This window comes from Gekko japonicus, unplaced genomic scaffold, assembly GCF_001447785.1.
Source record: "Gekko japonicus isolate JY-2015 unplaced genomic scaffold, Gekko_japonicus_V1.1 scaffold226, whole genome shotgun sequence".
Taxonomy (NCBI): domain Eukaryota; kingdom Metazoa; phylum Chordata; class Lepidosauria; order Squamata; family Gekkonidae; genus Gekko; species Gekko japonicus.
In genome coordinates, this window is record NW_015169178.1 from 1,130,181 (window position 1) to 1,144,460 (window position 14,280).

Consider the following 14,280-nt stretch of genomic DNA (forward strand, 5'->3'; position numbering starts at 1 on the left):
GACAACTCTTTTTCAACCAAATTCAGTTCTCTGGTTGCCTTATTGTGTTTAGCTGTGATATCAATCTTATCCAACATCCGTAAAGCACATGGCCTAACAAGTTTTAACAGCACAAGGGCTAACAAATTCTAAATTCAGACAACAAGTCTTGTTAGCCCTTGTGCTGTTAAAACTTGTTAGGCCATGTGCTTTACGGATGTTGGATAAGATTGATATCACAGCTAAACACAATAAGACAACCAGAGAACTGAATTTGGTTGAAAAAGAGTTGTCTCGAAACGAACAACCACTCGAGATGTTCGTGTCGCTCACCTTCCGTATTTGACGTCCTGTGTTCTGAAAACATAGAAATTATAAACATCATCAAGCGTCAATTCTGTACTAGTTATTATTGTCTACTCATTGTGATTTGTGAACTTTACAGCAATTTTTCATCATTATTATTGTACTGCTTTGAATTGCTGGTCCCCCTTGTATATATTCAGCTGCTGTGTGAGACAGGATGCTGGACTAGATAGTCGACTGGACTGATCCAGCAGGGCTCTACTTAGGTTCTTCTCAAGGGAAGGCCTCGGCCTATCTGCCCTGCTCTATATGTTTATCCAGTCCCCTCTTGAAGCCGTCCATGCTTGCAGCCGCCACCACCTCCTGGGGCAGTGAATTCCACGGGTTCATGACTCTTTGGGTGAAGAAGGACTTCCCTTGATCTATTCTAAGCCTACTGCTCATCAATTTAATGCCCACGAGTTCTTGTATTGTGAGAAAGGGAGAAAAAGTACTTCTTTCTCTACCTTATCTGTAATGTATTCAATAAGCTGCCATTGAATGCATAATGTGTGATGAAAACATCTAATTGAAATGTCATGTTAAGCTTCGTCCTGGGCTAGGTTCCAAATACATCCAATCACATTGCTAGCCCAGGAAGAACCAACCAATCACTTGTCAGCAAGCTCCCTGAGCGGGAACGTCCATGATTGGTCCTTATGTATGCAACCTTATTGGTTGGTATTTGTACAGTAGGCGTGGCTACATTAGCCGGGAAAGTTTAAAAGCAGGACAGCTGCAATGTAAAAGCTGTTCTGGCTATCAGATGTTGATCCATGTTGGAGTTGTGTTTGAGTTGTGGAATAAAGCTGAATCGTTGCTGAATCACTCTCCGACTACTTTGTTAAGCGAACGACTTAACATTATCTATTCCACACATAATTCTGTAAACCTCTATCATGTCACCCTCCAGTCATTGCTTCACCAGGTTCTTGAGACTTGGCCACGACTCACCACGAATTGGAGAAGACTCCATAGAGCGTCCGGCCTTCTTTGAGGAGAAAGGCGTCCCGGAGGCGATGGAAGCGCTTCGGGTCTCTGGGATGTCCACAGACCAGCCTGGCCTTCAGGAAGGTGGTCCATGAATCCGTCAGCATGCTCCTCCCACCGTCATCCGCCTAGGGAGAGGGAAACAGAACGCCAATCGTTGAGAAACGGACTAATTTATGGTTTTATATCTGCTTACACATGCAACACATGGACTGTGCACACACCTGTATACCATGGGCCTAGAGGAAGCTGTTTGCATCACCTACTGTGTGAGAGAGATTTCACATAGGAAACACCAGGGCTTTTTTTGTAGAAAAAGCCCAGCAGGAACTCATTAGCATAATAGGCCACACCCAACAACAGAAACTCATTAGCATATCCAGCAACACCCCGACAGCACAGCTCATTAGCATATTAGGCCACACCCCTACATTACCAGAAGTATGGTCATCCAGCCACACCCACCTTTCGCTTCTTATTCTGTTTACCTTGTTTGTTGTCAAAACCTAGGGCTTTTTTGTAGCAGGAACTCCTTTGCATGTTAGGCCACACACCCCTAATGTAGCCAATCCTAATGAGTTTCTGCTGTTGGGTGTGGCCTATTATCCTAATGAGTTCCTGCTGGGCGTGGCCAACTCAGGAGCCAGCCGGAACTCCGTTCCTGTGCGTTCCTGTGAGAGATTTCACATAGGGAACACTTGTCTGCATTTCATGTTAATGTAGTTTCCACACATTCAGCTCAAAGCCTTATGGGAAGGAGAAGCACATGTCAGCCATTGTGGGCAGAGACAACAACCAAGAAGGAGAAATTCCCCCATTGCTGAGGAGACTAGATGTCACGCAGAACATGGACCTGATCTGCATCTGAATTGCCGTTTCCTGTTAATGGTGCTTTGTTCGCCTGGTAAAGCCAAGATTCATCTGCACATCAAGGAGAGCACAGGAAGGCGAGACTTCACACCTGGCCACGTGGTGTTCCATGAGATAGAGTGTAGAGTTTCAAATATTGCCCCACCCATAGAATACCTGCCCCTTTCTACATGCACCAATGAAGGAGGTCATGGGATGGACTTGTAAGTAGATGGGATTACAGTTTGGCAAGGTGCCACCCACCTGGAGATTCAACTATAAAAGTAAAGCCCAAACTCTAGGTCTTTGCTAGCCACATCCCTTCTCAACGTCCTCTATCTTCTTTTCTACCCCTAAGGTCCAGCTTCCTATCAAACAATCCTTTTGTCTACTTTAAGATCTCTTGGACTGCAGCCAAAGAGGTCCATACTTTGCTGGCTGGTTCTAGCAAGTGTGATTTAGTTAACACCCCTAGGTATTACTCTCTTCCCCTATTTTACATTGCATCAGACAAGACTTCTGGAACAGGCAAGTATGAACTGCAATATATACCTACCTACCTCCAAGTAACTGAGAAACTATCTTGATATTCTCTCTGTAATTCCAAAGGAACCTTGAGTGTATGCGAATGTGAGACTGATTTTGTATGTGTGATTTTGATATTGCTCAGTAAAAAGTCTATTTGTTTTGGAAAAACACCAGTCTCGTCTCCATCACTGGTACTCTCTGGTGCAGGCACAACCTCCGTAAACTTTGGCAAGGACTCACGTTAAATTTAGTTAGCCATCTGCTGTAAATAAAGCGATTGGCGGAACACACCGGTGGGCTGCAGTCCACAAACCTTTCGTGGTGGAGGGCGCCGGCAGAGCAGACTCCAGAAGTCTGTGGGCTGATGCTGCAGAGGATGCCAAAATTCCTGGATATTTGGGGCATGGAATAGGGTTGCCAACTTAAGACTGATACATTCCTGGAGATTTGGGTGGGCGGGGCCTGAGGAGAGTGAGGTTTGAGGAGGGGAAGGAACTCAGCAGGGTATAATACCGTAGAGTCCGTACTCCAAAACAGCCATTTTCTCCAGGGGAACGGAACTCTATAGTCTGGAAATCTGTTGTAATTCCAGATCTCCAGACCCCACCCAGAGGATAATACAAAAACTGAGGGTCACAGAGTTAGGAAGATATGGAAAAGTCTACGACACTGTGCATAATAGATGTATGCTTACAGGGGTCATTTCGTAGAAAAAGAGGTGCAGGAGCTCATTAAAATAACTCGTTAGCATAACTTATTTGCATGTGCCACGCCCCCTGACATCACCGGAAGTGTGTCAGAAGGCAACACCCACTGCTCAGGCTCCACTGGACTGTTTTGGATTGCTAGCTATTGGGGGGGGGGGAATGTGCAGATCTGTCCTCGCAGAGGAGGGAGAGCTTCTACCTGAAGGCGGGCTGGGGGGAGGGCTCTGCAACTTACCTGGCTGCTTACCTGGCTGCTTCTTGCTCCTCGTGGCCCAACTGAGGGCTGCTGGGAGCAGGGGGTGGGGCTTGTTGCATGTGCCCACCCCCTGGGCTCCTTACTGCTGGCGCTCCGCTCCTGGGTGCTCCCGGAGGAAATGACCCCGATCTATTTTGCGCTTTTTATTTTTTAATTTTTTCTATGCTGTTATATAAATATTGGTGTCAAGTATTACCATACATAGGTTTCATCCAAACAGTACGTCCAAGTGCAGGTTTACAGTATGTTCAAACATTCCAACGGCACCTTGACAGTTTCACAGTTGCTAGTCTCACGGGGCTCTAGCGATTTACCCGTATCGAATACCGTCTTTTTCAAGGACAATGATGTACATACAGGACATGAAGGCGCAATAAATTCTCTTTGTGAGTATAAAACTCTTAAAACAGCAGCATATTTTCTAGGGTCCCATCCAACGCTCCCTCTAAGCTGTGGAATCCACCCTGGGGGTGTGGGGGAGAGGTATTTGTGAATTGTCTGCATTGTGCAGAGGTGCTCCCTCTAAGCCGGGGAGTCTTGTGAGCAGAACTTCTACTTTGTGAGCTGCCGGCATTAAAGTTGTGAGTGAAGGATTTGGCTCCTGCATAAATTAGTCTGCTCTGGAGCCATCCTTCCTAAGGTAAGACAAAAATGTGTGACATGGAGGCTAAAAAACTGTGAGTTAGCTCACACTCACTCAGCTTAGAGGGAACACTGGTTGGACCTCGATGACCCCTGGAGGCCCCTTCCAACTCTATGACTCTATGATTCTGATTACCAGCCACAACAAAGATCTCTCTAGAGATGTTATAAGAGACGAGAAAGGCAGCGACGTGTGACGGCCTCACCTCCTTGTAGCCCTGCACCTGAGATAGACATAAAGGGAGGCTGGCACTCTGTGTGAGCAGAGAAGGGGGCACCCCAAAAGTCCTTTCCACAAAAAACCCGAGGCCCCGCCTCCCTTCCCGTACCTTGCACACACGCCCGATCTGCGCTTTGTAAGGTTCGTCATCCAGGCTGGCACTCTGGTTGACCTCGTTGTAAAAGAAGTAGATTTCTTCGTTCACTGTACTGCTCTCTGCCAGCAGGGCGGCGCTGACAAATTCCGCCTCTGGAACGAAAGCGAAAGCGGTCCTGTCATGATCTGGGCTGTGCCACCAGAGGCCTACTAGGCCCAGGGAGCCAGGCTAGCGGTAGGTGAGGCTGGGCCTACAACTCCCAGAAGCCCCTGAGAGGTTTTGGAGCCAAAATTGACCAATAAGGAAGAAGAGGGCTGGGGAACAAAAGGGCTGGTGCCAGCGCAGAAGCTGTTCTTTCTTCCAGAGGGCGGAGCCAGAAGGAAGGCTGCTGTGGGAAGAAATCCTCATCCTGAGGGAAGGGTGAGTAGTCTAGTGTCACTTGGAATAGTGAGCTAGGGACAGTATATATTTAGACGCATTAGGGTATTTGATTTCTTTTCTTTTCACCCACTTACTGTTATTATTCTGCACCTTGTTGTTTGACCTCCTATAAAATAAACCTTTTCCTTGTTTCACTCTGCCTGGTCCTCAGGCCTAGGGTTGCCAAGTCACTTACCTCGTGTGGCGGGGGAGTCCTTGTCCCCTCCTGGGACATTCGTGTGGGCTCATAGTGCGTGTGCGCCGCTGTGACACCACCCGGAAGGGACGTCATCACGCCGGGGGCGTCACCAGCCGACGCTCTACCAGTTGCCCAAAAAACTCTATGGTACCATAGAGTTTGGGGCAACTGCTAGAGCGTCGCCTGGTGACGCCCCCGGTGTGATGACGTCACTTCTGGGTGGCGTCATCATGCTGGGGGCGTGGGCCTGATCCGGCCGTTTCGGGGGTGGGGTTCCCCCCGGCGGCCTGATCCCCCTGGCAAGCCTATTCACGCCTGTTATTCGGCCAAAAGGGAAGTCTGAAGGTCTTGGGAGGGGGCTCTGGGCCTTCTCAAGGGAACCTAAATCCAGAGTGGTGGCAGCGTCAGGGGACACCCCACCTGAGCCGTGACAGAACCAGAGTAAGGAACGAAATTGCATCGTGAGACTGAGAAGTCCAATCGGCCCAGCGGCAAACAAGGCGCAGAATGAGGTTCTCTTCCCGGCCTTCGCTGGAAAATTTAGAATTTATTTACTATTTAAAGACGGCTGTGCCGCCCTTCCCCCCAAATAAGGTCCCCACGGTGGCGAATGGCAACACATTAAAAAAAAACATTTAAAACATTAAAGCAGCATTTAAAATATTTAAAAATTCCATAAAAACACATCTAACCTTGAAAACCAGGGAGAAGGGCCTATAACAGTTATTGGGGGCATGCCAAAGAAAACAGAAAAGGCTTCGCCCGTTGGCAAAAGACAACAGTAGAGGGAGACAGACAATGGAGAGCAGCTCAATATGTATAAATTGCATAGATACAGAATGTATTTTTGCATTATGTATTATGTATCTATGCAATTTATATATATTGTTTGATTGTTTATCCTCGTGTGTATGCCTTCAATTTGCATTTAGTCCCACTGCAGCCTATAAAAGCTTTTTGGATTTCTAGATTATATGGATCCTTCTGGAACTACATGAGTCCACTCTATGATGAATGCATGCCAAGTTGGACTATGGAATTATAATACAATAAGAAGAGGGACCTGTGATACTCGCCGGGGGGGTATTTCCCCCGGCTCCCCTCCTGCAGAAGCAGGAGGACCTCAGGGTGGAGGAGGAAGTGGCCACAGGAAAGTCCCCCCCCCCGGCTCCGGCAGTGAGGCCTGAGCAGCTTCCAGCCGTCGGGCCTGTCGATCCCCTTCTCTCCCCAGCTCCTCCACCGATCTCCCCCCCCCCGGATATGGCGGCAAGGCCTGAGCGGCTTCCAGCTGCTGGGCCCACCAATCTCCGCCCCCCGATCCCCCCCCCCCCGCGGTGAGGACTAAGCGGCTTCCAGCCGCTGGTCACCCCCGAGTTCCCAGAGCGTTCCCTGCGCATGTGCATGCACGGAACGCTCCTTTACTTTTGGGGGGATTTAAATACCCCCCCTATAAGTTGTTTCAACTTCTTAGATTTTCCTGCACATCTGGGGATTGCCCCAAATGTGCAGGAAAATCTCCCTGCCCCCCAGGTGCCCCCATGTGAGGATTCAGATATCCGCACGCAGGGGGCACCTTGGCTATTAGATATATAGATAGGAGTGAGCAGGGGGGGTTGTAGAAAAAGCCCAGCAGGAACTCATTAGCATAATAGGTCACACCCAACGGCAGAAACTCATTAGCATATTAGGCCACACCCCTGACAGCAGAGCTCATTAGCATATTAGGCCACAACCCCATGTTACCAGAAGTGTGGTCATCCAGCCACACCCACCTTTTGCTCCTTATTCTATTTACCTTGTTTGTTGTCAAAACCCAGGGCTTTTTTGTAGCAGGAACTCCTTTGCATGTTAGGCCACACACCTCGAATGTAGCCAATCCTAATGAGTTTATGCTGTTGGGTGTGGCCTGTTATGCTAATGCGTTCCTGCTGGGCGTGGCCAACTCGGGAGCCAGCCGGAACTCCGTTCCTGTGCGTTCCTGCCCAAAAATAGCCCTGGTGAGACACATTGACATTTTTGGGACTCTGCACTACTGATCTTTACTTTTCTGTACCACTGTTGGTTCTTGTAAGAATACCTTGGCTTCATATATGGTTATTGTGTTAGTGAACTTGGCATTAAATAATATATATATATGTATATTGTTCATCTTAAGTGATTTCAGCCAGTGGTCTCTTGTGTTTTGCAGTATTTCATGTACACTGGTTCCCCTCCTTTTCTTTGGTTCCCATCAGTGGGACAGCAAGAAGAAGAAGAGGAGATTGGATTTATACCCTGCCCTTCACTACCCGAAGGTGTCTCAGAGCGGTTTACAAACTCCTTTCCCTTCCCCTCCCCACAGCAGACACCCTGTGAGATAGGCGGGGCTGAGAGAGCTCTGACAGGAACGGCTCTTTTTCAAGAACAGCTCTTATCAGAGCTACGGCTTACCCAAGGTCATCCAGCCAGGTGCAAGTGGAGGAGTGGGGAATCAAACCCGGTTCTCCCAGATTAGAGTCCGCCCACTTAACCGCCACACCAAACCGGCAATCCTACAAGGCAGTCATTAAGATATTGCTTCATATACAGTGAGTGTAGCATAATATAGTGAAAGGAAGCTGATTTTTACTTTAAAAAAACAACAATGAAACGTTGCTCTTTTCAAGGTTCTATGTTCAGGACTCTCTATCAAAACTACTCATGGGAAAAGGGAAAGATGGTCAATGGTGTCTCCTTACTGGCCAGCCAATTGTCGTCGGTCTTGATCAACTTTTGGGTCCCATACGCGTAGCTCCTCTGTATGACGCTCTTGGTTCCCGACAATGCCGAATAAAGGTTGCCGTCTGAAATGTTAGCGGGGGAGGGGGAGGCACACAAGTCAGCCATCTTCCAGCTCCAAAATGTCAACACAGGGCAAATAACCTTTAACAATTCTTGTTCACTCACTTAAAATCTCATCTCTGCAACTAGAAACCCTTTTTAAAGAAATGGCCAGGGAGCATTTTAAGAAGCACCGGTCGTTCGGCACAGAAAAGTCTTGGGGACAAGGCTCCCTCTAAGCTGTGGAGTGTTGTGAGGAAAAATCCGACCTTGTGAGCTACTGGCGTTAAAGCTGTGAGCGAGCGATGTGGCTCCTGCATGCATTCGTTTCCTCTGGAGCCCCCCCTTCCTGAGCTCAGACCAAAAAAAGGGTGAGCCAGAGGCTAAAAAACTGTGAGCTAGCTCACACTCACTCAGCTTAGAGGGAACACTGCTCTGGAGCCCTCCTTCCTGAGCGAAGACAAAAATGTATGAGCCGGAGGCCAAAAACTGTGAGCTAGCTCACACTAACTCAGCTTAGACGGAACACTGCTCTGGAGCCCTCCTTCCTGAGCAAAGACAAAAACGTGGGAGCCGGAGGCTAAAAAACTGTGAGCTAGCTCACAGCAACTCAGCTTAGAGGGAACACTGCTCTGGAGCCCTCCTTCCTGAGCAAAGACAAAAATGGGTGAGCCGGAGACTAAAAAACTGAGCTAGCTCACACTAACCCAGCTTAGAGGGAACACTGCTCTGGAGCCCTCCTTCCTGAGCGAAGATAAAAATGTATGAGCCGGAGACTAAAAAACTGAGCTAGCTCACACTAACTCAGCTTAGAGGGAACACTGCTCTGGAGCCCTCCCTTTCTGAGCTCAGACCAAAAAAAGGGTGAGCCAGAGGCTAAAAAACAGTGAGCTAGCTCACACTCACTCAGCTTAGAGGGAACACTGCTTGGGTAAGGGTCGAGAGGGGCCGATGAAGGCCACTTGCTGGTGTGAGAGACGGCTACATTTCTGATGGCTGCAATCTGGTAGGATTTGTTTTCAGTTCTCATCTATGGTTGCGACGATAAGATGATAAAGAAGGAGGCGGGTGGATCAGAGGCGAAGTCCTTCTAACCCAGCATTCTGCTTCCAACAGCAGTCAGCCAGACGACGCCAGAAGGCAGCGTATGAACACCATCGCTTGCTCCCTTTTCCTTTATATTCCTTTAAAAATTGCTTTGTTAATATTGAGAAGGAGAAGAAGAGGAGGAGGAGGCGATTGGATTTATACCCCGCGCCCTTCACTACCTGAAGGAGTCTCAGAGCACTTTACAATCTCCTTTCCTTTCCCCTCCTGACAACAGGCACCCTGTCAGGTCGGTGGGGCTGAGAGAGCTCTTGAAAGAAACTGCTCTTTTTCAAGAACAGCTCTGCCAGAACAATGGCTTGCCCAAGGTCATCCAGCCAGGTGCAAGTGGAGGAGTGGGGAATCAAAACCAGGTCTCCCAGATTAGAGTCCACGGACTTAACCACCACACCAAATAGAAGAAGTAGAAGAGGAAGAGGAGGAGGAGGAGGAGATTGGATTTATACCCCGCTCTTCATTACCTGAAGGAGTCTCAGAGCGGCTTACGGTCTCTTTTTCCTCCCCCTCCCCACAACAGATACCCTGTGAGGTAGGTGGGGCTGAGAGAGCTCTTTCCAGAACTATGGCTTGCCCAAGGTCAGCCAGCAGCTGCAAGTGGAGGAGTGGGGAATCAAACCCAGTTCTCCCAGATTAGAGTCCACACACTTAAACCACTACACCAAACAGAAGAAGAAGAGGAGGAGGAGGAGGAGATTGGATTTATACCCCGCCCTTCACTACCCGAAGAAGTCTCAGAGCAGCTTACGGTCTCCTTTCCCTTCCCCTCCCCACAACAGACAGCCTGGGAGGTAGGCGGGGCTGAGAGAGCTCTCTTGAGAGAACTTGTGACTGACCCAAGGTCACACCAGCAGGTGCAGTTGGAGGAGTGGGGAATCAAACCCAGTTCTCCTTACCCACTGCGATGGTCACGGCAGTTTGAGATGGAAAGGCAGGGACGATGTTTCCGGCATTGAGTTTGACCGTGTGGCTTTCGTAATAGGTGTTGTTGTTGTCCTAGGAGGAAAGAAAGAACTAAGGAAGGGAGTGTCTCATGACTAGGGTCACACCAGCCTCCAGGTGGGGACCCATCCTGTCGATGAACTGTGCCCCAGCGGCTCAGTCAAATATGTGAATACTGGCTCCATCAGCGGCAGTTTTGTATAGAAGAAGAAGAGGCGATTGGATCTATACCCCGCCCTCCACTACCCGAAGGAGTCTCAGAGCGGCTTACAAACTCCTTTCCCTTCCCCTCCCCACAACAGACACCCTGGGAGGCAGGTGGGGCTGAGAGAGCTCTGACAGAAACAGCTCTTTTTCAAGAACAGCTCTTGTCAGAACTACGGCTTGCCCAAGGTCATCCAGCAGCTGCAGGTGGAGGAGTGGGGAATCAAACCCGGTTCTCCCAGATTAGAGTCCGTGCACTTAACCACTACACCAAACTGGCTCTCAGTAACAACGACAGATCTTGTGTTTGGGTGAGAGGAGACTGAGACTTGCCAGTTCTTGGAATAAAAGGACTTCGGCAGGGCCTTCTCCCCTCTGGCTCCTCGCAGTGGCAGATCGTGCCAGTCCCTTTCGGATAGCCCCCCCAGGCCATGGGCCCACCGAGACTTCTCCCAGTGACCTTAATGGCCAATCCAACCCTGCCCATTGGTACCACCAGACTGTACACTCAAGAACTAACAATGTACTTTCTGGACACAGGACCCGTACCTTAATCCCTCATATTAGAAGAGATGAGAAGAGATTGGATCTATACCCCTCCCTTAACTCAGAATCTCAGGGAGGAGTTCAGATGGGGCTGACAGAAACTGCTCTTGAGAGAACAGCTCCGAGGGAGCTTGTGACTGACCCAAGGTCACACCAGCAGCTGCATGTGGAGGAGTGGGGGAATCAAAGCCGGTCCTCCCAGATTAGAGTCTGCGCACATAACCACTACCCCAAACCAGCTATTCAAGGCAAATCTGAGATCTATGGACTCACAAGAAGCCAGCACTTGGGGGAAGCCGCATTGGTGCCGCAGACGATGATGTTTGTGGCGTTCAGCCTCTGGATCACCTGGATGAAGTTGTGGCACTCCTTCTAGAAGACAGCATGAGAGCAGTGAGGGAACAGCACAGCAGCCAATGGTAATACCAAGTTCTGCCCATTGGTGGTGCTGCAGTGCGGCTGAGATTGGGCTACAATCTCTCTCCACACCCAAAAGCATAGAACAAGACACCTCCCTCCAAGAGACTTCTAAAACCCAGGAATATTGCCACCCTCTGATTTGGGCCACCCCATCTTCCTCCTCACCTGGTTGGCCCCTGGCTTCTTCTTGCAGTTCTGCTTCACCTTTTCGTCAGCACTCAGCTGTATCTGAAGCATCAGAGGAAAAGGGAACATCTGTCAGATCCTCACGACAGAAGCCAAAAACAAGAGATCACGGGAGGAAGTGGAATTCCAAAACCAACATCCGTGACAAAAATAACGAAGAGTCCATAAAGATAAGTCACAAAAACATTTACTGTAGTAATTCTGTAGAAAGTTATCTGCTATTATCGCTCCCACGCTAACGAATACTGTGCAACGAACAATTATTTTCAGGATATTTGCTTTATCTGAGCATGCAGCAATCCCTGTTCTTATCAGTTACTACTTATCAACTCTTGAAGGAAACATTCCATGTTGACTCTCTAATAACAGAACCCAAGGTCTTCACAAACATGGAATGTCTCCTTCCCCTCCCCACAACAGACACCCTGTGAGGTCGGTGGGGCTGAGAGAGCTCTTTCAAGAACTGTCCTTGAGATAACAGCTCTGACCAGAACTATGGCTTGCCCAGCAGGTGCAAGTGGAGGAGTGGGGAATCAAACCTGGTTCTCCCAGATTAGAGTCCGCGCACTTCACCACCGCACCAAACCGGAAACATGGAAACATAGAAACCATGGAGCTGGAAGGGACTCCAAGGGTCGTCTAGACCAACCCCTGCACAGTGCAGGGAGTGTATGAATACCCCCCCCCGCTCTCCTAGTGACCCCTGCTCTATGCCCGGAGGAAGGCCAAAAGCCTCCAGGATTCCTGGGCCCCTGCCCTCCCTCTCAAGATCTGCCGAAGTTCACAGAATCCGCATGGCTGTCAGAGGGCCATCTAGCCTCTGCTTAAAAAAACCTCCAAAGGACAGCCCACCACCTCCCGAGGGAACCTCCTTCCACTGAGGAACTGCCCTAACTGTCAGCAAAGTTCCTCCTATTGTTTAGCTGAAAAATCTCTTGGTTTAAGTCCAAACCTTTGGGAGTCAAACTCTGCTCCAGTAGCAAGAAATGGTTCTGTGGATCTGGGGATCCAAACTGTCTTTCTAACTCTCCCTTCGCCCACCCTCCCGTTGTAGTCGGTCGGACTGTACGGGCAGGGGTCATTTCCTGCGGGAGCGCACAGGAGCGGAGCTCCAGCAGTAAGGAGCGCAGGGGGCGGGCACATGCAACAAGCCCCACCCCCTGTTCCCAGCAGCCCTCAGTCAGAGCAAGAAGCAGCCAGGTAAGTTGCACAGCCCCCCCAACCTTCAGGTACAAGCTCTCCCTCCTCTGTGAGGGAAGATCTGTGCGCCCCCCCCCCCATAGCTAGCAATCCAAAACAGTCCAGTGGCACCTTTAAGACCAAGTTTTATTCAGGGACAAGCTCTCCCTCCTCTGTGAGGACAGATCTGCACGTTCCCCCCCCCACAATAGCTAGCAATCCAAAACGGTCCAGTGGAGCCTGAGCAGTGGGTGTTGCCTTCTGACACATTTCCGGTAACGTCAGGGGGTGTGGCCTATGTAAATAAGTTATGCTAATGCGTTATGCTAATGAGATCCTGCGCCTCTTTTTCTACGACATGACCCCTGTGTACGGGGCCAGGATCTCACCCGTGTCGGAGTGACCATGGAATCCTGAAACGTTAAGATCCACAGCTGCTCACGGCCCCCGATGAAGAGCTGGTCGGAACCGGCGTCGTGGAAAAGGACCATGAGTTCTGCTTCTTCCACAAAGCTGGCATTCAGACTATCTGAAGAGAGACGGGACAAAACCGGGGCCGGTATTAAAACTCAGCTCGACATACGTGCAGAGAATGATCTAGGCTGCGTCACCCGCGGTCTGGCCGAGTAGCGGCAGACTCAGCACGGCTGCCAACTCCAGGTTGGGAAATTCCTGGATGTTTGGGGGTGGAGCCCGGGGAGGGCGGGGTTTCGGGAGGGGGAGGGACCTGAGCAGGGTAGATCTGCCACAGACTCCACCCACCAAAGCAGTCATTTTCTCTGGAGGAGCTGATCTCTGCTGTCTGGAGATCAGTTGCGATTCCAGGAGATTCGGCTTGATGTGGAGATGGATACATTTTTAATGGGCTCTCACCAGAGGGCTTCCAGCCCCACCCCCAAGAGCGACCACCCGCCCGACCTCCCCTCTCAAACCCCTCCTGCCCAGTTTAAAGGGCTTCAGCTGAATGGCAGGGACCACGCGGCCCGCCGACCAGCTGGAGGGCCCTTTAAATCTAGCGGGAGGGAGAGAGAGGGGCGGTCGTGAGCCACATGCTCGGCTCGCAAAAAGGCCCTTTAAAGCAGGGGTGTCGAACTCATTTGTTATCAGGGCCGGATCTGACATAAATGAGACCTTGTTGGGCCGGGCCGTGTGTGTCATAAAACGTAGTGCCAGTCAGCAGAGATAGAAAATTTATAAAGGACACAAAGGTTTTTTTTTAAAAAAACTTAAAATAAAAACAGGCTTAAAACATGAGCACTCTTGCAATACTTTGTTGATTTGACAGTGTCTGATAACGGACACCTCCACCTCTGAATTATTGCATCAAAATGTCTGTGCTGTTGCAATCCTGAGTGTGCTGTTCAGGTGTGTATCTCTAAGCTGCAGACTTACGATGATGCAGCAGCAGCAGAACTGGAAGAAGCAGAAGACAGCCAGTTTCACTGCAGGCCTGATAGAAGTCCTCTGGGGGCCTGATGCGGCCCCCGGGCCACATGTTTGACACCCCTGCTTTAAAGGGTCTTTCTGTAAGCGGGGTGCGGGCCAGAGTGCACAAGGCTGATTTCCCCGATTTTGGGGGCTCCGCTGCCGGCCAACTGGCCGGCAGGGAACCCCACCTCCAAACAGCCCCCTCCCACACTGACATTGTCAGCGTGATGTCATCACCCA

General features: G+C 49.9%; 1 protein-coding gene across 1 annotated transcript in view; it reads right to left on the bottom strand.

Annotated features, from left to right (window-relative positions):
• LOC107114518 (semaphorin-7A-like) overlaps positions 1–13,045 on the bottom strand; it is a 30,775-nt gene extending 17,730 nt beyond the window's left edge. Inside the window, exons 1-7 of the mRNA XM_015416031.1 lie at positions 13,002–13,045; positions 11,413–11,475; positions 11,101–11,199; positions 10,032–10,131; positions 7,950–8,054; positions 4,626–4,765; positions 1,279–1,442 (exon numbers count right to left, since the gene is read on the bottom strand). Of these exons, the coding sequence (XP_015271517.1) occupies positions 1,279–1,442; positions 4,626–4,765; positions 7,950–8,054; positions 10,032–10,131; positions 11,101–11,199; positions 11,413–11,475; positions 13,002–13,019 (689 nt within the window). The 5' untranslated portion in view covers positions 13,020–13,045. The remainder of the gene's footprint in view (positions 1–1,278; positions 1,443–4,625; positions 4,766–7,949; positions 8,055–10,031; positions 10,132–11,100; positions 11,200–11,412; positions 11,476–13,001) is intronic.
• Between the last annotated feature and the right edge of the window lie 1,235 nt (positions 13,046–14,280).